Genomic DNA, 25057 nt, shown 5'->3' with positions numbered 1-25057 from the left:
AAAGCACAGAAATAAGGACGCTAGGCAAGGCTAGGGAGTACTGGGCAGACCTGGGATAGGGATTGTCCCCGTCCCATGTAAAAAGACAAGAACTCGCTCCTGCGAGATCATGGAAAACGTGGCTGTGGTCCAAAGTTACGACACCCACATGCTGCACCAGCACGGTTAAGTGCGACCCCTTAATTACAATCAGGTGTGTGGGGGAGAGAGAGAGAGTGAGAACACGTGCGGGGACAGACACAAAAGTACAACAGAACCTTCCATCCATCCATCTATTTTCTACCGCTTATTCCCTTCGGGGTCGCGGGGGGCGCTGGAGCCTATCTCAGCTACAATCGGGCGGAAGGCGGGGTACACCCTGGACAAGTCGCCACCTCATCGCAGGGCCAACACAGATAGACAGACAACACCTAAGAATACCAAAAGCAATATAATAAAGAAGGTGAGAAACATATTCAATTTAAGAAAGAAGAACTCATAGCAAAGTACGAAAGTGATGTTTATGTGGCTTTGCCCTCTCCTCCCTTCTCTTGACTCATCGCTGTTTTCATTAAAGGTAAAAGTGATGTTAAATTTTCATTTATACATTTTATTCATAATTTTTCCAGTTTTTCTGCATGTAAAACTATTGTAATTATATATAAAATGTATTTAGTTTTCAAATTTTGGGCTGTAAAAATTATTTGGAATTACATTATTTCTTACAAAAAAAAAATGTTTTGGTTTCCGTACAATTCCGTCTTTGTCTGACATTTTGTAATGGAGTACTAACAAAAAGCGTAACTATGATGGGATACACCCTGCAACAAGCCATGCTGATCTTTAAGCAAACATAAATGTAAAGGTGAGCTGACTGTATTACACCAACAATGAATTGTCCACTGTCTTGTCCAGGGGTGGGCAATTAAATTTCACCGGGGGCCGCATAAGCAACCCGAGCACTGCTGGAGGGCCACACCGACAATATTTCAACAAAATTTTGCTCAATATTATTTTTGATATACTGTAAGATAAATAATAATAATAATAATAATGATAATAATAATTAATAATAATAATAATAAATATAATTTCATTTAACCTAACTTAACTTTATACAAAAGCAGATTGCTTTAGATGGTTTTATTTTTAACACTGTCTTACACAACACTTCCAGATGTAGAACACAATGCAAAAATGTCAATTTCTGCACAGGGTTAATTTAAAGTTTATCCTGCATCCTCTTTAAAAGTCCAACATTTTTCCCTGTCAGATTTGGACAACCATCTGTTGTTAAAATCTTTTTTAATCATATTTCTTTTATATTGTTTTTTATATTGGTTTTATATGTAATTATTTTTTGTTTTTATTCAGTCATTGGTGGAGCTATGGATAATATTTGAATATTGTTTTTAATATTGTTGTGCAGCACTTTGGAAACATTTTGTTGTTTAAATGTGCTATATAAAGTGGATTGGATTGGATTGTCACACCTGCCAGCTTGTCCCATTTCAGTCCTAACATGTCCAAACGACGCATTTACCTATGTCAGGGGTCGGCAACCCAAAATGTTGAAAGAGCCATATTGGAGCAAAAATACAAAAACAAATCTGTCTGGAGCCGCAACAAATTAGAAGCCATATTACATACAGATAGTGTGTCATGAGATATAAATTGAATTAAGATGACTTAAAGGAAACTAAATGACCTCAAATATAGCTACAAATGAGGCATAATGATGCAATATGTACATATAGCTAGCCTAAATAGCATGTTAGCATCGATTAGCTTGCAGTCATGCAGTGACCAAATATGTCTGGTTAGCACTCCACACAAGTCAATAACATCAACAAAACTCACCTTTGTGTATTCACGCACAGCGTTAAAAGTGTGGAGGACAAAATGAGACAGAAAAAAAAGTGGCATAAAACATGTCCTAGAAAGTCGGAGAAAGTTATACATGGAAACAAACTAAGGTGAGTTCAAGGACCGCCAAAATTAGTAGGACAAAACGGCGCTTGCCAAATACTCGAATCAGTGAAGCATGTTTAATACAAACAGTGTGCTTTATAACAATTAGGGAGGTTTGTGTCATGTTTGTCCTCATACAGAAACCATATTAAAACAAAAAAAAATTGTTTTTTTTCCCCTCATCTTTTTCCATTTTTCATACATTTTTGAAAAAGCTTCAGAGAGCCACTAGGGCGGCGCTAAAGAGCCACATGCGGCTCTAGAGCCGCGGGTTGCCGACCCCTGACCTATGTGAACAAGTCATTACCTGTGGTTGTCTCTTTAATTGACTGCATGGCTGCCAGCTCCATCTGTGATTTGAAAGTCTGTAGTTATCCCACGTAAGAAGAAGAGCAGCTGGGCGGTGTCACGTACATTGCAGCTCTCATCCGAAGCCAGCAAATAACAGTCAAAGTCTCCGGGTATTATCAGCGCAACAGAGTCCAATAAGCACTCCTTAATAAACTCTCCGTCAGAAAACGCCTTACTTTTTCTGGCGATTTTGTGAGAAATGACGAAACTTGTCCTGACGGCTGCATTCTGGGGGTGTGAAATATGGCAAAAAGTACTTCTTGGGTTTGCAGTTTTACCATCAACTCATCAGCCTCCCTTGCGCACGCTTCATCAGACAGATTCCGGTATTTTTCCTCGTGCTTCGTCGTGTAGTGGCGATTCAAATTATATTCTTTAAACATACCACAAATTAAGCACACGGCTTTACCTTCAATTTCTGTGTCCATGTCTTGTTGGAAACACGCCATTCGTCATCAACTTTTCTCTTTTTAGCGTCTCATCACTTGTCGCTGTCCACCTTCACTCACAGGTTACACCCGGACATACGCCCATAAATAACACTTTTCAAAATAAAAGCAGCACAGTTGTATTGCATGCACGACATAGATGTTTTTTAAACTTTATTTTGTAATTTGTGATTGCCGCAGTTCACATTCACTCACACACGCGCATACATCCACACGGAAGTAATACAAATAACGCTTTTCAAAACAAAAGCAGCACCGTTGTATTGCACCCTCGACATAGATACTTTTTTAAATTTATTTTGTAATTTATGATTGGCCTCACGCGGGCCGGACAGGTACGCACAAAGGGCCGGTTGTGGCCCGCGGGCCGCAGAATGCCCAGGTCTGGTCTTGTCCCTTCAAAGCCTTCAATGGCGCGTCTCAAGCCATTGTGTCCAAATGATGGTGCAAAGCCTATAAACGCAGTGTGACTTTCTTGCACAAGGTAGTCGCTGTGCTAATATTATATTTTTTGGCGGTTCCAAGCGGTTGGCTTGGTTTATGTTCGATCACCTCCATCTAAACTGGGCTATGTGTGAACGCCCCTTCACAATAAATGTTTTATCAAAGCAGGCTGGTCACAGGCAGATATTATTTGGCTACTTGTCAGAAGATATATTATATATTTTGTTGCAGGACCTCAAGAGCTGCATTGAAAGGCTGGACCTCGATAACTATGATAAATGTCATGAATTAAAGAGTCCATTTAGGAGGAAACAAAGACTCATTCTTATCCGATCGCCCAAGTCTGGAAATAAGGTAAGCTGAAAGGGTTTGAGTTTGAGTTTGAGTTTATTTCGAACATGCAACCATACAACATGATACATCACAATTTCCAGTTTCTCTTTTCAACATGTTCGAAAAGGAGTAGGAAGAAGCAGAGCTTATTTAATCCTACCCCTTTTCTTTTACATAACAGTTGCTAAAACTTTTGTTCACTTCCTGTTCTCAATTTATTCACAATATACTCCATAAGTAATCACAATAAAAATAAATACATAAATGATAATTGGTGAAGTAAGTCATATTTTATATGATGAGATAAGTAAGATTATTTTGAGGATTAAAGAATGGATGGATTAAATAAATTCAGAATGTTTATCATGGTTCTTCTTCTTTGTACTTTGTAAACACTTTAAGTTTGAATAGTTTCTTGAAGTGGATCATATTAGTACATTGTTTGAAAGAAGTAAGTCTCAATATGAAATACAACATGATAACGAGTTTTAGCTCAAAGGACGCATTTATATTGTGTGTTAGGTCTGACTCTGACTATGCATTATGGTATGTTTCTTTATTTTTTATTTAGACATGTTTAACAATTTACATTACGTCGTTACAACTGTACAATTTAACATGTACAAAAAGGAGTAAAAAGAAGCATAGTTGATCTAATTTTACACATATAATATTAGGTGTGTCAAAAAAGAATGAATCTCGGTTCTTATTTGTAACGATTCTAAATCGATTGAAAAAAAAAAAAAAAGATTAAATATATACATATATTTAATCCGTCCTGTCCAGCCACTAAGGCAAATTATTATTGTTGATGTAGATGCACATATTTGCTGTACAGATTTACTTTAGAAAAGAGAAGTGTGGAATACTTCTCTTGTGGCCCTATTTGTATTTGACTTTGTAAAATGTTTGGGTATAATTAATGTATGATATAAAGCTTTTTTTTTTTAGGATTACATCTTTTTTTATCTATTTGATGGAGGAATGCAGATAAGCATGGAACTGGCACCCAATGTTAATAAAAAAGTATTGATTTTAAATCAAGAATCGTTACCCCATTGAATCGTGTGGTGCCCAAAGATTCACAGCCCCAATATATATAAGATATATATAGATGATAAAGACACTATATACGTATATAATATTCTAATCTTATACATATATATGTATATGAATGTATATGTATGTATATATATGTGTGTGTATATATATATGTGTGTATATGTATGTATATACGTGTATATGTATGTATACGTGTATATGTATGTATATGTGTGTATATATATATATATATACATATACATATATACATACATATATATGTGTGTATATGTATGTGTATATGTGTATATGTATGTATATATGTATATGTATTTATATATACAGTATATATGTATGTATGTATATATGTATATGTATTTATATATACAGTATATATGTATGTATGTATATGAATGTATATGTATGTATATATATATATATATATATATATATATATATATATATATATATATATATATATATATATATATATGTATATATATATATATATATATATATATATATATATATATATATATATATACTGTATATATGTATATGCATCTATATATATGTATATGTATGTATGTATGTATGTATGTATATACAGAAATATATATGTATACATATATATATAATCAAGAATGGGATCATTCTCAAGAATGGGATCATTTTGGTTTATTAAAACTTTTTGATGTGACTGACAGGTTCCTGACATGATATTCCAAGCACAGACCGCAGTGGAGAAGGAAGCTTGGATTAAAGCACTAAGTGAGGGAATCAGTCGGGCAAAGAACAAAGTTTTGGATGAGGTAGTATGAAGCTCATTTCATCCACAATTCTGCATGGAGATTGACTGTACAATTTTCTACAGGTTAAGTTGAATGAAAGCAGTAATTTACAGCATTTTACTCGAGCAAGACCCCAAGGAATCCGTAACCGCCGCCCACCAACCAGGATCCACATGAAAGAGGTTTATGTGATTGTGTGTGTGTGTATGTGTGTGTGATCTCAAAATTCAGAAATGTGTTTTGTATACTTTGTACTCGGCCCCTGTCATTGGCTCGAAGACCGAGCCAATGACAGACTGCGAGCGCTATTTTGCGTCTTTATTTAGCACGTCTGAGGAGTACGTTCAAACTGACACAATTACACACACGGCTTTGAGAAATCAGAATCAGAATCAGAATCAGAAATACTTTAATAATCCCTGAGGGGAAAGGAGAAAGGAGGCAAATGCACAGCAGCTCCATCCTTATTATGTTTGTCAACATATAGTTGCGATCAAAAGTTTACATACACTTGTAAAGAACATAATGTCATGGCTGTCTTGAGTTTCCGATACTTTCTACAACTCTTATTTTTTTGTGATAGAGTGATTGGAGCACATACTTGTTGGTCACAAAAAACATTCATGAAGTTTGGTTCTTTTATGAATTGATTATGGGTCTACTGAAAATGTGACCAAATCTGCTGGGTCAAAAGTATACATACAGCAATGTTAATATTTGGTTACACGTCCCTTGGCAAGTTTCACTGCAATACGGTGCTTTTGGTAGCCATCCACAAGCTTCTGGCAAGCTTCTGGTTGAATTTTTGACCACTCCTTTTGAAAAAATTGGTGCAGTTCAGCTAAATTTGTTGGTTTTCTGACATGGACTTGTTTCTTCAGCATGTTTAAGTCAGGACTTTGGGAACACCATTCTAAAACCTTAATTCTAGCCTGATTTAGCCATTCCTTTACCACTTTTGACATGTGTTTAGGGTCATTGTCCTGTTGGAACACCCAACTGCGTCCAAGACCCACCACCATGCTTGACGGTAGGAATTGGTGTTCCTGGGATTAAAGGCCTCATCTTTCCTCCTCCAAACATATTGCTGGGTATTGTGGCCAAACAGCTCAATTTTTGTTTCATCTGACCACAGAACTTTCCTTCAGAAGGTCTTATCCTTATCCATGTGATGGATGTAAACTTTTGATCGCAACTGTATATGGACTGTCAAAAAAAAAAAATCTGACATTTTGTCTAATCACCAATATATTTTTTTTATTTACTGTAAAGCTTCTGGGGGGATGATTAAAACAAATTCAATTGATGCGTTTTTGTGTATGCTGGTGTTTTTTTTTTTAACGTTTGTTTTTTCATATAGAAGATACCGTATTTTCCTGACCATAGAGTATGTAAGCATATGTAAGCTGCACCCACTAAATTTTAGGAGAAAAACAATAGTTTTCCATATATTAGCCACACGGATAATAAGCCGCAGATATATGCGTTGCGCAATGAGTTACTTACACCATACTTGCCAACCCTCCCGGTTTTACGCCTCTCCCGATAACCTCCCGGCAGAAATTTTCTCCCGACAAACTCCCGGTATTCAGCCGGAGCTGGAGGCCACGCCCCCTCCAGCTCAATGCGGACCTGAGTGGGGACAGCCTGTTCTCACGTCCGCTTTCCACAATATAAACAGCTTGCCTGCCCAATGACGTCATAACATCTACGGCTTTTAGAGAGTAGAGTGCACAACTGCGCACACAACAAGGAGACGAAGCAGAAGAACGAGGAAGTTACAGACATGGCGACGCCGTCGACGAGCAAGATGAAGAAATACGCTTGCAAGTTCCAAAACGAATGGAAACAAGAATTTCAGTTATGTTGAAGAGGTTCATTTAGCCTACTAATGTGTATTTATAAATGGTTGATTTATATAGGCTAGTAATGTAAAGTTTTGTACCTGACAAACGACAGTGACGTCACAGATGACGTCACACTAACATCACGTGACACCTCTGAGGAAGGCTGCAGAAGCAAGATAGCCGAAACTTGTCAGGTACAAAACTTTACGTTACTAGCCTATATAAATCAACCATTTATTAATAAAAAGAATTTCAGTTCATCCAGGACAGTTCGAAGGGGAAGGGGTATGTTGCCTGTACATTTTGTAGAACAGACTTCTCCATTGAACACGGTGGCCGAAATGATATACTCATTCATGAACGGAGAGCGAAGCACATGGCGGCGGCAGCGCAGCACCGTTCACAGCCCAGTATTATGGGCATTGTACTTTCAAGTACTACAATGAGTAGATGAGTGTTGTGTGTGTATATGTGTAAATAAATAAACACTAAAATTCAAGTATTTCTTTTATTTATATATATAATAAAATAAAAGACAAATATTATATACATTATATATATATATATATATATATATATATATATATATATATATATATATATATATATATATATATATATATATATATATATATATATATATATATCAATATCAATGACTGGTGAGGCACTGACTTCATCACAGTCAGATTTACAAACATATGAACCCTAAAGAGTATCTTATTCACCATTTGATTGGCAGCAGTTAACGGGTTATGTTTAAAAGCTCATACCAGCATTCTTCCCTGCTTGGCACTCAGCATCAAGGGTTGGAATTGGGGGTTAAATCACCAAAAATTATTCCCGGGCGCGGCGCCGCTGCTGCCCACTGCTCCCCTCACCTCCCAGGGGGTGATCAAGGGGATGGGTCAAATGCAGAGGACAAATTTCATTACACCTAGTGTGTGTGTGACAATCATTGGTACTTTAACTTAACTTTAACTTAACACATACAAACTGTATCACACAAAAAAGCACATTTAATAAAAAAACGTTATTATGGTCTTAACTTTACTTCAGTGACGTGCAGTCACTAGAGGCAGGTGAGGCACGGCCTCACCTGCCATCATGGAAAGAAAAAAAAATTAAAAAGAAAAAATGTTTATTAAATTGTTATATGTATCCAGTGATTATACTATAAAGTTATTTTCCATTTAACTTCACCAGTTTTAGATCATTTTTATTCAAAATCGCTGAATTTTCACATTTGCCGTTCAAATACTGATCAGCAGACAGTTGAGGCACGTCACTGCGTTGTGCCTCAACATGGATTGCGGGACTCTGGTAACTGCTGGCCTGCTGTGCAGTGAGACCGTATTGCTTTATGAACTAGATTATACATTTCCATAGTTTAGTTAGCTGAGGTATATAATGTACAGTGTATTTTGTCAACAACTGTATGTGTGTAACGTATTTCTTGTGCTGAGCGATCATAAAACTGCTGCGAAGACACACTGGCTGAGGCTTGCCGCGCAGTAATCCCGCCTCCTTGTGCCGGTGCACCCCCGCCGTAGAAAACGGGGGGAAGGGGGTCCATGTTATATCAACTAAAGCCCACACTTAAACTTTCCACGTGCAAGATTGAATCTATTGTAACCTATTTTTATGGGCTTTCCTCTTTGTGATGTTAATTCCTGTTACACGCTGTTATACAGTATATGCCTTGCATATGAAGGCGTTAAGAGCGGAAGTGATGACACGTTGGAGTGGAGCGGAGGTTTTTGAAAGAAGGTAAATAAAGTGGTCCTCGTGTAAACTGGAGCCTCCGTGTTTATTATTTTGTAGTTTCATTCAGTATAGGCGACATTTATAAACCCTCGGTTACACTATTTAAAAAAGTTATTTAAGAAGAAGCCAAAAAGTGCAAAAACAATAATGTTCGTGTTGGAGGAGTTGTGAATGACCGCAGGGCCACAACATTAGGTACACCTGCAGACTGCAGCATGGATTTCATATTTCAGTCATTCACAACTCCTCTAACACGAACATTATTGTTTTTGCACTTTTTGGCTTCTTATTAAATAACTTTTAAATAAATTAAATCTTGCACGTGGAAAGTTTAAGTGTGGGCTTTAGTTGATATAACACTCCCGTCAGGGGGTGCATCCTGCGACGGGAGTGCATTAATCCAGCACAACAGCGGGGCATGGACTTCATTTATAAGTAAAGGTAAGACCATAATAACGTTTTTTTTTTAATTAAATATGCTTTTTTGTGTGCTACAGTTTGCATGTGTAAAGTTAAAGTTAAGTTAAAGTACCAATGATTGTCACACACACACTAGGTGTGGTGAAATTTGTCCTCTGCATTTGACCCATCCCTTGATCACCCCCTGGAAGGTGAGGGGAGCAGTGGGCAGCAGCGGCGCCGCACCCCGGAATAGTTTTTGGTGATTTAACCCCCAATTCCAACCCTTGATGCTGAGTGCCAAGCAGGGAAGAATACTGGTATGAGCTTTTAAACATAACCCGTTAACTGCTGCCAATCAAATGGTGAATAAGATACTCTTTAGGGTTCATATGTTTGTAAATCTGACTGTGATGAAGTCAGTGCCTCACCAGCCATGAACCTCACCGCACGTCACTGCTTTACTTATAAGTGCGGGAACAGTGGTGTTCGTATTGGAGGAGTTGTGAATGAATGAAATATGAAATCCGTGCTGCAGTCTGCAGGTGTACCTAATGTTGTATCCCTTCAGTCGTTCACGGCTCCTCCGGCGCGAGCATTGTTGTTTTTGCACTTTTTGGCTTCTTGTTAAGTGACTTTTTTTGGGTAGATTCGGTCTTGCACGTGGAGGGTTTGGGTGTGGGCTTTGGTTGGTGTGGCGCTCCCGTTGGGGCCTGGGGTGCATTCTGCGGCGGGAGTGCTATAACCTGCACAAGGAGGCGGGGTTACTGCGAGCCTCACACAGTGCGTCTTCGCAGCAGTTTTATGATTGCTCAGCACAATAAATACTTTACACACATACAGTTGTTGACAAAATACACTGTACATTATATACCTCAGCTAACTAAACTATGGAAATGTATAATATAATTCATATAGCAATACGGTCTCACTGCACAGCAGGCCAGCAGTTAGCCGAGTCCGCAATCCATGGTGAGGCACAAGTGCCTCAACTCGCTGCTGATCACCGCACCGTCTCTTCTCAGTATTTGAACGGCAAATGTGAAAATTCAGCGATTTTGAATAAAAATAATCTAAAACTGGTGAAGTTAAATGGAAAATAACTTTATAGTATAATCACTGAATACAAACAACAATCTTTTTACATTTGTTTTCTTTCTCTAGTGACCGCACGTCACTGATGTATGTATATATATATATATATATATATATATATATATATATGAAATACTTGAGTTGGTGAATTCTAGCTGTAAATATACTCCCCTCTTAACCACGCCCTTAACCACTCCCCCCCACCCCCCACCTCCCGGTATCGGAGGTCTCAAGGTTGGCAAGTATGACTTACACAGAAATATTTAGTCAATGTTTATTTAGACTTAGACTTAGAACTTTATTGATCCTCAAGGGAAATTGTTCAAAAGGGAAATTGGACATTTAGATACCTTAGTTGTTTTTTTACACATCTAATTGTTTCCAAACAGTTTCTGTAACACTGCAGTAAAAGGGCTTTGTCATACAAAACAAGTCATCATCATGGACACACCTGCTACGAAAGCTGGCTCTCCAATCAGCAAAACAGACTCAATAACTCCACAGTGACGTTTTGGTAAATTTACTGAGGAATTTGTGAAACTGAATACATATAAAAATAATGTCATTGTAAGGTAATACTAATAACATAGACACTTGTAAATGTGTTGATATATTAGCTAATGATAACGATTCTCACTTGATTACATTTCGATAGCACGTACAAATATGAATGTAAACACTCCCACAGACACCACACATGAGACGATTTAGTAAGTATAAATAGTTTTAGTTGTATAGTAAAACTTGATGAAGAAATTGAAGAATCCATACAAGTAGAAACGCTATGGATGTCTGAAGACCAAACGGCAATTGTACTTCCAGTTGAAAGCTCTAGTCTAAACAGAAGGGCACTGCAGCACCTGCAGTGAGCAACTCCCTTAAATGATGGGTCCATAGCAGAAACAAAAACACACCATTTAAGTGTCTCTGCTTGTTTTTTTCTGAGAAGCATTGTAATATGTCCGTCAGCGGGAAAAAAAAATCCATAAATTAGCCGCACCGTTTTATAAGCCACACGATGCAAAGCGTAGGGGAAAAAGTAACACTTTATAGTCCGAAATTTACGGTATATTAATAACATATCTCCTATGTGGAAAAAAACGTCTTGCGATATGCATTTTCTATTCTTCTTCACATTCGCAGCTAGTGCCTTAGCCTGTGGGAAACATGAGTGCACCTTTAGAACAAAAAAAAAGTGGTTTCCTTTGTGAATGCACCACAGGACTGCTTCTAAAATGCCCATAAAAAGTGGTTTGTTTCAAAACATGGCAAAATACCACAGTAAATGATTGTCTTCATGGTGAGAACCGCATGTATATACTGTATAATAAACACATAGTACACGCAAAAACCTAATTGAAATAAGGCGATCTGCACCACTTTTCAATAGGCCCAATTCCAATGTTCACCCTCACTCACTACATCTACACCACTCGAAATGAAGCAACAAGGGGTAGAGCTTTGTAATCTTCCCTAAGAATCGGGACACCACTTGCTACGTCACTGCATAGTTTACGTTCGGGCATGTAACGACTACGTCGTTACGTTTGCACCCACACCCCACCTAGCATTGTCCCGATACCAAAATATATATCAAAATGTATTTTGATTCTTTTCGATACTTTTCAAAATAAAGGGGACCACAAAAAATGTCATTAAAGTTAAAGTGCCAATGATTGTCACACACACACTCTGCATTTGACCCTTCACCCTTGATCACCCCCTGGGAGGTGAGGGGAGCAGAGGGCAGCAGTGGTGGCCGCGCCCGGGAATCATTTTTGGAGTCATTTCAACAGAAAATCTTGATAAAACTTATGATTAATCATATGTTTCTTATTGCACTCAAAGAACAATTTTAGAAGATTGGAATTCAAATTAAAAGGCATTAAACACTGTGGGCTTTATTGCACTCAAAGACTAGTTTACAATGATTTTACATTTTACATATAGCCTGCCAAAATCTAGATTTAGGTTAGAATACATTAGAAACTTTTATTGACATTGTATTAAATGCTTCATGATAATTGATTGCCAATTTTGATCTGTGTTTGTAGCTCTCATAATTACGGAGCCCCTAAAGGGACATGGGAATTTTTTTTTTTTTAGACATGTATCTCGTGGCCACGAGAAAGTATCTCGTGGCCACGAGAAACATATATACAGATATAAATTATATGGGTAGATATTTGCTCTAAAAAGGGTATTTCAACAAGTAAACAGTACAGTAGGTAGTTGATGTTGATATATATAATGCACATAAGGGTATTCTAGTCAGATGCGCGTGTGTAAATATGCGATGTGTAAATATCAAAATGTTACGTACGTCGAATCACTTTTTGTCAGGCAATATTACATTTAATGACAATTTTACATAAATGAATACATCCAAACACGTTGTACATATTTATTATTTGCAGGAAGAAATAACAGTTACAATTGTGTGTGTATCTTCCAAGCAAGAAAGAAGTTTGATCACATCAACATCGGACTAACTGACACACTCCGCTTCACTGCAGGTCCGCAAGCCACGCCCACCCCCCACAGCCACAGAAGAGGAAAACTGTCCTTTCCCGGGCATTATAAAGTCTTAAATTATGTCAAACACGTAGCGTTACAATAACCAGGAAGATAAAGTGTTTGTCTCACACCTACTAATCAAGCATTCACATTTTGCCACAACACACATGGGGGAAAGTCCTAATTGGAAATACAGCCATATTAACTCCTAAACTGCCATTTTAACACACACCAAACCATCAGCACGCATCCAATGCTTTCTCGTGGCCACGAGAAAGTTTCTCGTGCGCACGAGAAACTTTCTCGTGGCCACGAGAAACTTTTTATAAAAAATAAATAAATAAATAAAAAAATTAATATTTTTTTATTTTATTTTTTTTTTAAATAAAAAGTTTCTCGTGGCCACGGGAAAGTTTCTCGTGGCCACGAGATACTTTCTCGTGGCCACGAGATACATGTCTAAAAAAATAATAATTCCCATGTCCCTTTAGGGGCTACGTACATAATGAATGTGAAAGATAGGCAATTTTTTTTTTAAAGTGCAGTTCCCCTTTAAGCTAGCACACATTATTATTTCTTTGTTGTTTATTTCAGATACCAGACAGATATCAAACTTTCAGACAGATGCTAAATAACAGACAGACAGAAAATGTAAAGATCTGACAGAAGAATCTTATTCAAAAGTTATTCAATCTTTGATTGAGTGTTTGTGTAGATGAGGTGTCTCAGCAAGTCCGCCTAAACATCTTAAAGTATTTAAGTGACGGGCCGTGCGTTTCCCACCTAGGCCTTCAGTGATGTCCGACTTCGATGATTCTCAAAATACCATACTGTAATTTATGTTGCCACATGACCATTGCTGGAGAAATACTATACAGAAACACATTTACGCACTACAACAGTGTACAAAACAAGTTATTTTCTGGCGCATTTAAAAATCAATAAACCCGCATCAGCAATTAAAACATATTAAAACATAAAAATAAAATTGAAAAAAAACATATTAAACGTGAAAAAATAAAGAAATAAAATATCTGAATTCACAATCTGTAGAAACCATTCGAGCTTCTGGAGTTGGCTGACATCGTCTCACAAGATGTAGTTTATCTTTAAATATTCTTCTTGAAAATGGCCTTGCAAATTAAAGTGTTGTCTTGTCTAATCATAAAAGATGCGGACGAGGCGTCTTGGCTGACTTTTTAAAGTTTACTCCACATGGTGCTCATCAAAACATCCCGCAGCCGGCATTGCTAAACGCGGCTACTGTGGCATGCTGGGTAATGGAGTTATTGTGTTACCGAGCTCATAACATCACTATATAACAGCCTTAGACCATCTAGTAGGCCTTACTGACAACAACCCGTGATCTGATTGGCTATAGCAACTGTCTGTCAACTGTATGTGCCCGTTCACTTACAGTGCATGGACGCCAGCATTGCTAATTCTGAAGGATTCGAGCCGATTTGGTACAGCATTGGCAACATAAGCTAGCTGAATTCTGATTGGATAAAAACTTTATAACCTAAAAAGAACAGCGCTGGAAGGAGCATAATATGACATGAAGAGAATATGACTACTTTTAGATATTTAGGGAAAGTTAAAAAAAAATTACTTTTATCTTTAATTATGATCATGATTTCTGGTTATGTTAGGACAGCAGAGAAGGCCTTGCTGGCCCTGACGGCCCACCACTGCATTTAACACTCTCTAATGACATTGCTATTTGTATTACCCAATCACCCAAGCGAGTTAAAACACTTGTTAATGTACTGGCGAAAAAAATCATAACAGGAGAAAATTCACAATGGTTGCCTACCTGCGTATAATGCCCATATATTGGCCACTTTTGCTGTTTTCTTCTGAGTGGTCGCTATTGACATGTTTGATTGTGTTTATATTTTTATAAGTTATAGTACATCAAATGGAATTGTCTGTTTAGTAGAAGATGCTTTAATTCTTAAATGTCCATGAAAAACATTTGCTGTAATTCAAGGATTCAAGTTCAAATATAATGTGTACATGAGGTTCATAATAAAAATACTTCAATGAAGTATGTCAAACAGCCATGTATGGAATATACTGTAAAGCTTTCTTCTGGAACACACCAAAATTATAAATTTTATTTTGATTCTACTTCCTGTTTGCAATCTCAATTTAAATTCATCGAATTGACTTTGAATTTGGGATCTCAATTTAAATTATAATTCCTTCTGTGATCATGCATTTCAAGTTGAATTTAAAGTTTTATCTGTGGAATCATTTCCTTTTAAGCTTGCGGAGTTGTCATCCGAAGGAATGCTGCGCTTGGGTCTTGCCACCATGCCGAATAGCACATATGATGATGTCGACACCCTTGTAGAATGCCACAAATCCCTTGGGAAACCAAAAGAACCAGAAGTTGAGGAGAGCCGGACTCAGGTAAAGGTTGGTTCCTAAAAATGACGCCTACCAAAGTAACAACATGCATTAAGTGTGTATAATGCAATTGTTTTGCTGACTTCAAGGCCCTGATGTTGCCCATGGTCCTGCCTGAAGACAGTGATGTACCTGCTGAAGAAGCCACAGAGGGTTCATACCCTGTAAGTACGTGTAAGAAAGGTCCACCCCCAACAACTCCAAATCTCGCAAGCAACTACTCAAGTGAGCTTCCTGGAGATTCCCAATTTAGGCGGCAAATCCAACCTCCAACCCCACCAACCAAAGACAAGAAGCCATTGCAAACTTCAGAACTAAACCAAGAGGCTGCAGACAGACCAGAGGTTACGGGAAGAATTACAGAGAACGTCTGCAATGATGAAGGGGTTGTTTTAGACGAAGAAACCAACTTAATCATAGATGACAACACAACTCCAGAGGGCGATGAGCCTTCGTTGTGTCTTGAAAAAGGATCGGTTCTTTGTTTGCATGCAGAAGAGATCCCGTGTAATGACTTGCTGAAAGATGATGACGGTCCAATTCTTGCTCAAATATCACAAGTTAAAGCAAATGCAGCAGAGGAATGTGTTTTAAATGTCAAGTGTGAAGCTTCTAGCACCACCTTGAGAGGGGGAAATATCGGCTTAGGTGTGTTTGACAGCCGTGTAAGGGTTACACCTGATGCCAGATCAGAGGTCTCAACACTGTTCCAAGCAGCCTCCTTTGGAGATCTGCTGTCTGACTCATCTGTCGGTATTCATGGGAGAAGTGTGGTCCTTCCCAAGCAAACTTTCAGCAATCATTTGGCCAAAGTTGAAAATGAGCTGATGCTGGAAGTGGAAAATACAAAGAGGTTCATGAGCAGAGTGGTCGGGGATGATGATGATGATGGTTCCACGCCGGAGGAGCTGCTGAGTAAGGCTATGGAGAAGTTAAAGAAGGCTGATCAAGTCCTCACAGAGGTCAAGAAACTGCAATTTACAAAGACTTTGAACAAAAGAAATAGCTGGTGAATGAAAAAAACAACACGTTTTTTTGGCTGGACACAAAATGCATGTTTTCAAGAAATGACATTCAAAAGCAGCATCTTCTTCCGTTGGAATATGAAAAAATAATATCTTCAATATGATTTTAAACATTTTTGATTGACTGGTTGATGCAGGATTCACGTAAACGCGATTGCAACAACTCCGCATTTCCTTTGTGTTCAGACTTCAGGGATACCCTGAAGACTGGGATCCCCAAAAAAATTTCCGAAGAAAAAATTATATCACGGACAAAAAAAGTTGTTTTGCTCTACTAAAGCTGTCTATATAGTCTTTGAGCATGAATAGAGGAGTCCTGCTTGAAAGAGAATGTCTTCTAACACAACCTGAACAGTCCAGCTGCCATTGATTTAATGCCCTGATAATATTAGTATAAATATTTTTAAATTTTTTCTTGTCATTTGGCTCTTTTTCTTTCTGTTCGGACACTCCTTTTCTAAAATGACCCCTAAAGTCTAAAATGTGGCTTCCTCCCACCTCCAAAAGACATGCACCTGGGGATAGGTTGATTGGCAACACTACATTGGCCCTAGTGTGTGAATGTGAGTGTAAATGTTGTCTGTGTTGGTCCTGCGATGAGGTGGTGACTTGTCCAGGGTGTACCGCGCCTTCTGCCCGAGTGCAGCTGGGATAGGCTCCAAGCACCCCCTGCGACCCCGAGAGAGACAAGCGGTAGAAAAAGGATGGATGGCTTATTGCTGACAAGGCAAAGTATTATTAGTGTCATTAGTATCAACATTTCTGCTCTTCTTTTTTTTCTTGTTTAATTGTAATTTCAGAATGTGCCACGGACCAATAAACCGCACTTTAGCCAGGCATCCTGCTGTAGACATAAACACAAACATAAAGTTAATGAAAGTCATTATATCACTAAAGAACTGCCTAACATGCATATTTTTGGACAGTGGAAGTGGGAAATTAATATTTGAAGCCAGAAACTTATTAACACATGACCGCTGTGTTGCCTGATACTCAAATCTGTTTTTTCATTGCTCACAATTGAATCATTTTCACAAAATACTCTTTCATGCTCGTGCTTGATTTTATTTGTCTTTTTTGTTCATCATAATAAATTATATTTCATCAAGCAGCAGTGTTCCAACCTGAACAAACTGTACAGTATTAACCTATTAATGTTTTTATGGTTTATTCTGTCTTGAATGTCATGGATTATTTGCATTAATTTGTAGAAATGTGGGGAAAAAAATTAGAAATACTTGAATTACAAAAGTATTGAACTAGAAATGAGTGACTTAGCAGTACTTGCACATAACCTTTCAAAAAATGTTTATATGACTGATTTGAGCTCTTAGTTATGCGTCCACTTTTTTCAGACAAGGGTTGTTGCTCAGCTCGTTCAGTGTTTTTAATGATGTACAGTGATACTTCGGCTTACAAGGTAGGTTCTGTGACAGAGCTCGTAACCCAAAATACTCGTAACAGAATCAAAGTAATCCATGCTTTGTCCCCCTCTCCCCTCAAAACAGCACAATTTTAACATTTAACATGCTTTTAATACAAAAACACTTTTGTAGATGAGAAATATTGTATGAAACACAATATTGTAGTTGTAGGAGACAGAATTGTGTGGTCCCTGTGCCATGCACTTAATTAGTATAACAAGCTGCAGCTTGCTATACTAGCTGAGTGTGAAGCGACTGGGATGAGAATCAGCACCTCCAAGTCCGAGTCCATGGTTCTCGCCTGGAAAAAGGTGGAGTGCCATCTCCGGGTTGCGGAAGAGACCCTGCCCCAAGTGGAGGAGTTCAAGTACCTCGGAGTCTTGTTCACGAGTGAGGGAAGAGTGGATCGTGAGATCGACAGGCGGATCGGTGCGGCGTATTCAGTAATGCGGACGCTGTATCGATCTGTTGTGGTGAAGAAGGAGCTGAGCCGGAAGGCAAAGCTCTCAATCAACCGGTCGATCTACGTTCCCATCCTCACCTATGGTCATGAGCTTTGGGTTATGACAGAAAGGACAAGATCACGGGTATAAGCGGCCGAAATGAGTTTCCTCCGCCGGGTGGCGGGTCTCTCCCTTAGAGATAGGGTGAGAAGCTCTGCCATCCGGGGGGAGCTCAAAGTAAAGACGCTGCTCCTCCACATCGAGAGGAGCCAGATGAGGTGGTTCGGGCATCTGGTCAGGATGCCACCCGAACGCCTCCCTAGGGAGGTGTTTAGGGCACGTCCGACCGGTAGGAGGCCATGGGGAAGACCCAGGACACGTTGGGAAGACTATGTCTCCCGGCTGGCCTGGGAACGCCTCGGGATCCCCCGGGAGGAGCTGGACGAAGTGGCTGGGGAGAGGGAAGTCTGGGTTTCCCTGCTTAGGCTGCTGCCCCCGCGACCCGACCTCGGATAAGCGGAAGAAGATGGATGGATGGATGGAGCTGCAGCTAGCTTTGCCTCTGATATGTAACACTGCTTGTTGTATTGTCTGTGGATTATTGCACTGAATGTGTATTGGCGAGGACTTTGTATGGAGTGCCAAATGTAAAAGTTCAGTCCCACTTTTATAACAGGCTATTTTTCAAATTTAACTCACTTTTCTCACATTTAGCTGACTTTTCTTATATATATTTCATTTTCATCACATTTAAGTTTATATTAATGATTGACTCTAAATATTATATCTAAATGTTAAATCTAAATCTAAACGCAATCAGTGGAGATTAGAAGAATTACCCAGGATGGTCTGGTGATGGGGGCAGCACGGTGTCGCAGGGGTTAGTGCATGTGCCTCACAATACGAAGGTCCTGAGTTCAATCCCGGTCTCTGGATCTTTCTGTGTGGAGTTTGCATGTTCTCCCCGTGACTGCGTGGGTTCCCTCCGGGTACTCCGGCTTCCTCCCACCTCCAAAAGACATGCACCTGGGGATAGGTTGATTGGCAACACTAAAATGGCCCTAGTGTGTGAATGTGAGTGTGAATGTTGTCTATCTGTGCTGACCCTGCGATGAGGTGGCGACTTGTCCAGGGTGTGTACCCCGCCTTCCGCCCATGTGCAGCTGAGATAGGCTCCAGCACCCCCCGCAACCCCGAACGGGACAAGCGGTAGAAAATGGATGGATGGATGGGTCGGGTGATGGCCATAGCAATAACGCTTGGAGGATCCTCCAGCCTACAGGTGAGTGCTGTAATCTACAGTAGAACGCACTCAAGGCTATTATATTGGGTAAACAATTGTACGATTGCAATGGCTTTATAACAAAACAGTTGTTACTCCCAAAAAGTGTTCCCGAAAAGCTAACGTTTCGATTGTTATTAGCTAGTTATATGGTTGTTTACCTGAAAGGGAAACTACACTTTTTTTTTGTATGTCATTCACAATCCTCATGTGAGACAAGCACACATGCTGTTCTTTTTTTATGCATTCTAACTCGTAAGTAAGTGTTAGCTAACAATGGAGGAACTGCGGATTTGATCTCGTCTGCCTATGAAGCGCTCTTAAAAAACTTTATCACCTAATTGTCATTGGGGGCCACACCGCAGTTATGGCTGCTCTCAGGGGGCCACTTGTCACTGTGAATAATACAAGAATACAATTGTATACGGTCTCACCTCATGATATCAATACACAATTGCCTATGCATTTGATTTTAAGATTGTTTTATTTTTTTGTACACTAAAAAAAAGTGTAGATTTTGCAGTAAAAAACTGAAAGCTCAGTTGCCAGAATTTTAACCTAAAATCTTGAGTGGTTTTTACAGTATATAACTGTAAAATGAAAAATGGTACCACGATTCACGATTCAATTCTGGGGACTGAACTGCCAGTTTTGTACTGTAAACTGCAAACTTACATTTTGATGGATAACTACCTGTAAAATAATAAGTGTAGCAGATATTTTAAGTATTTATTTTTGTTTTAACAAAACAATGTTTGAAATGTATGGATGTCTTTTTGTGTCTTTCTCGCAATCTCCAAGTCTAAGTTAAATGTCGAAGTTGACAAAGTTCTTGGGTTATGGCCACAAACCGACTATACAAGTGTGAGACATGATTTATAATTTAGCACAAACTTTCAAACCGTCACCAACTCAGAGGTGATGCAGCAGCACACCCACAAAAACTGTGATAACGCTCAACTGAAAGTAGTTCCTCTGCGTTATCTCTTATATCAATTGGTCGCAATTACTTGGTTAATATGTAGGTCACAACATGTAAACAAACAAACAAACAAACATGTAAAGAATTGTTGGCGGTTTTTAGATGTTTTTTAAAGAGGACTCCCAATAACTTCATTGTTAGCCGCCTCATACTTGTCACATTTGAATGACAAGCGGTAGAAAAATGGATGGATGGATGAATGAATGGCTATAAAAAGAAACACATATGTGATTGTGAATGATAGGCAAAATTCCCCAAAAACTGCAGTTTCCCTCTGATGCAAGCAAGAAATTCCACTTGGAGTTAAACCAATTTTGTGTTTTGCAGTTGGCAATGTGGGCGATCTCCCATGGCCCAATCCATGTATTCGCCACTTCTCTTCAAGTTAGTGGAGTGGGTGCTGAGGTGTCCTTACTATCACGGGAGATTGAGTCATGAGATTGTTTGTCACTAGGGTTGACAATCATCCAGTGTTAGCCAGGGCGTCCAGTATATTAGGCTAAATTGGTTTACCCATATGGGACTGCAATCGTCCTGCGAACTATCGGAGAACAAAAAAGGCTGAAATCTTCCTGCAAAAAGCAGATACGAGAAAAAAATCTAACTTGCGATGGAAGTTAGATTTTCATACTTTATCAAAAAAAGATTTGTCGAGGGATATCAAGGGTTATGCGTTGGTTGTGTTCTCAGACATATCCATCCATCCATTATGGATATGTCATCCAGTTGTATCCGGTGCATATGTACCTAGTCCACAGGCTTGCCAGTCCGTTTATCATAATGCTTCATGCTTGCGAGTTTTCGTTTTTTGGCCTCATTTTTTTTTAAACCTATTTGGCCCAGTTTAGGGTCCATATTGTGTTTTCTTTGAGGTTTATTCATATGACCTAACATACATCCCATCCCATCCATTGTCTACCACTTGTCCCTTTTGGGGTCGCGGGGGTTGCTGGAGCCTATCCCAGCTAAACATGGGCGGAAGGCGGGGTACACCCTGGACAGTCACCACCTCATCACAGGGCCAACACAGATAGACAGACAACAGTCACACTCATATTCACACACTAGGGCCAATTTAGTGTTGCCAATCAACCTATCCCCAGGTGCATGTTTTATACAGTAAAGATAAAAAGGGAACATACACACTTTCAGTATTTTCAGCTGAATCAGAAAGTCAATACAGCCCAACATTGTATTTCTGCATCATGTTACCACTGTCCCTTGTTTTGTAGTGAGAAAGTTGGCTGTAAACTACTTTATACAAACCCCGTTTCCATATGAGTTGGGAAATTGTGTTAGATGTAAATATAAACAGAATACAATGATTTGCAAATCATTTTCAACCCATATTCAGTTGAATATGCTACAAAGACAACATAGTTGATGTTCAAACTGTTACAATTTTTTTTTTTGCAAATAATCATTAACTTTAGAATTTGATGCCAGCAACACGTGACAAAGAAATTGGGAAAGGTGGCAATAAATACTGATAAAGTTGAGGAATGCTCATCAAACACTTATTTGGAACTTCCCACAGGTGAACAGGCAAATTGGGAACAGGTGGGTGCCATGATTGGGTATAAAAGTAGATTCCATGAAATGCTCAGTCATTCACAAACAAGGATGGGGCGAGGGTCACCACTTTGTCAACAAATGCGTGAGCAAATTGTTGAACAGTTTAAGAAAAACCTTTCTCAACCAGCTATTGCAAGGAATTTAGGGATTTCCCCATCTATGGTCCGTAATATCATCAAAGGGTTCAGAGAATCTGGAGAAATCACTGCACGTAAGCAGCTAAGCCCATGACCTTCGATCCCTCAGGCTGTACTGCAACAACAAGCGACATCGGTGTGTAAAGGATATCACCACATGGGCTCAGGAACACTTCAGAAACCCACTGTCAGTAACTACAGTTAGTCGCTACATCTGTAAGTGCAAGTTAAAACTCTCCTATGCAAGGCGAAAACCGTTTATCAACAACACCCAGAAACACCGTAGGCTTCGCTGGGCCTGAGCTCATCTAAGATGGACTGATACAAAGTGGAAAAGTGTTCTGTGGTCTGACAAGTCCACATTTCAAACTGTTTTTGGAATCTGTGGACGTCGTGTCCTCCGGACCAAAGAGGAAAATAACCCTCCGGATTGTTATAGGCGCAAAGTTGAAAAGCCAGCATCTGTGACGGTATAGGGGTGTATTAGTGCCCAAGACATGGGTAACTTACACATCTGTGAAGGCGCCATTAATGCTGAAAGGTACATACAGGTTTTGGAGCAACATATGTTGCCATCCAAGCAACGTTACCATGGACGCCCCTGCTTATTTCAGCAAGACAATGCCAAGCCACGTGTTACATCAACGTGGCTTCATAGTAAAAGAGTGCGGGTACTAGACTGGCCTGCCTGTAGTCCAGACCTGTCTCCCATTGAAAATGTGTGGCGCATTTGAACATCAAATATCTTGTCTTTGTAGTGCATTCAATTGAATATGGGTTGAAAAGGATTTGCAAATCATTGTATTCTGTTTATATTTACATCTAACACAATTTCCCAACTCATATGGAAACGGGGTTTGTATGTTTAAACTTGTCAAATAGTGTTTTCATACATATTTTATTCATGTGTATTTGTGTGATTCATATATATCACATTTGTGCGATTACATTGGTGTTTACATATCTTATTTGCTGTTACCTTTTTTTGTATACAAGATTGTATATAATAAAATATTACAAATAGTATAATAAATAAATAGTAATACAAATAGCCAAGACTCCCTCTCGTGTTGGTTGTTGTGCATACTTAATATTCAGCCATATATCAGTAGGTATTAGTATTAGTGTTCCTATTCCTTCTTCAGTTTGTGTTCAAATACATTTGTCAAGTTGTCAGTGCAACCAAACGTTCATCTTCATTCATGATTTCCTGCCTTTTTAAAAGCCTTTTCCCCTATTGTAATTTTTCCAGTGATATGATTGTTCGTCAAAATGTGTCAACGTGTCTTTATTACCTCTTTATTACAATGAGTTGGGACAAAACGGATACACATTTCTAACCAACAAAAAGGTGGTGTTCACACTCTCCGCCATCAGAGGGCGGTAATAAACACGACAGTAGCTTGCAGACCGCTAACAAAAGAAGAAGAAAGTAAAGGAAAAATACGACAAGGAAGCTTTTGTTTTATTTTGTTGTCACCGCGACAGAATACACGTTTTTTGGAACTATGTCGTCTTTACAAACTGTTGAGCCAAATGGACATAAAGGTAGGCTTTAGGTGTTTAATGCTCGATACTATTCACAATCATGCTATAAGAGAGCACTCGTCACCACCTTATGGCTAGCTAGCTAAAACTAACATTCGTATAAATTCATGTTTTGTCCCCACTTAGGGAACAGGCTGGCGTGTTCATTGTACGGATGTACACGCGTGTATACAGACGCCACTGCTTTGGAAAGTCATGTCAGGGACCATGAAATCCCAGCTCAGTCTCTAAATGGTAAGACATTCCATAAAGATGTATATTTGACAATGATAATATGTTCTTAGTATTTTGGTATCGGTCTGATCAAGGGACACTTCTAAGATCATTGAATAATTTTAAACATTTGCCTTATATTTATATATATATATCTGTAGACTACAGCAGCAATAGAACAAAAAAAGTAAACTATACTATTTGACAATCATTTAACAATATGTAGTTACAACAGTATGCAAAGACCTCCAAATACACATTTTTTAAAAATATAAATAAACATTATAATAATTACTGCTGTAATAATAAATAAATAAATACATTTTACTAGATGTTTACATAGGTAGTAAAGAAGTTGTTTTTAAAATAAAATTATATACTTGTTCCTGTACCGTTCTTTGCTCTTAAAAACAGCTGTTTGTGGTCACAAATATGATTAGAACATGTGAGCATTATTTTGGTTGTTGAATTTATTTTTTAAATTCTTGCCACTTCATTTTACGCTGTGGCATTTTATTAAGTCTTTTTTTTGTCGAATAGAGTCCGGTGACACTTTGCTTTTGTGTTCCAACAATTCCCGCCAACCTGGAAAACTAGTTCAAGTAGGGTTTTCCAATTGATGATGCGCAGGCCGCTCTTGAAACGTGGCTGGGTTTTTTTTTTTATGCCCCCAAAAAATTTAGCTAAATTTGCTAAATAGAGCAAAATTCATCATAAAATGGGAAAAAGCTGTAATGTTAACACTAATAATAAACAACAACTGTTACTTAACCTATTTATTAGATTATATCACTACAAACTTTCCACATACCCCCCACCTCCAGGATCTCCCCACATCAAGTAGATTGCAGACATGTGGGAAACACTATATGTTTTACCTAACTTAATGAATAATCGTGATTAATAATAGTGACTTCAATTTGACAAAACAATAATCATGTTTTTTTTTTAAGCTTCTTTCAGCTCCATTGGTTTCCATGGCCAACAACCAATTCAATACAACGTCTCTTGTCAACTCTCAATGCCCTC

At 38.6% G+C, this 25057-nt stretch overlaps 2 protein-coding genes across 2 annotated transcripts in view; both read left to right on the top strand.

Annotated features, from left to right (window-relative positions):
* Positions 1–3434: 3434 nt before the first annotated feature.
* LOC133645305 (pleckstrin homology domain-containing family O member 2-like) lies at positions 3435–17523 on the top strand. The gene is made up of 5 exons (XM_062040189.1): positions 3435–3548; positions 5276–5380; positions 5443–5541; positions 15256–15402; positions 15489–17523. Exons 2-5 carry the CDS (start codon positions 5285–5287, stop codon positions 16410–16412), a joined length of 1266 nt encoding a protein of 421 aa, XP_061896173.1. The 5' UTR covers positions 3435–3548; positions 5276–5284; the 3' UTR covers positions 16413–17523.
* Positions 17524–23647: 6124 nt separating this feature from the next.
* LOC133645301 (zinc finger protein 414-like) overlaps positions 23648–25057 on the top strand; it is a 16753-nt gene continuing 15343 nt past the window's right edge. The window contains exons 1-2 of the mRNA XM_062040186.1: positions 23648–23815; positions 23942–24049. Coding sequence (XP_061896170.1) covers positions 23776–23815; positions 23942–24049 — 148 coding nt within the window. The 5' untranslated portion in view covers positions 23648–23775. The remainder of the gene's footprint in view (positions 23816–23941; positions 24050–25057) is intronic.

This window comes from Entelurus aequoreus, unplaced genomic scaffold (genome assembly GCF_033978785.1).
Source record: "Entelurus aequoreus isolate RoL-2023_Sb unplaced genomic scaffold, RoL_Eaeq_v1.1 HiC_scaffold_36, whole genome shotgun sequence".
In the NCBI taxonomy this organism is placed as follows: domain Eukaryota; kingdom Metazoa; phylum Chordata; class Actinopteri; order Syngnathiformes; family Syngnathidae; genus Entelurus; species Entelurus aequoreus.
This window is presented reverse-complemented; position numbering and strand designations above follow the sequence as displayed.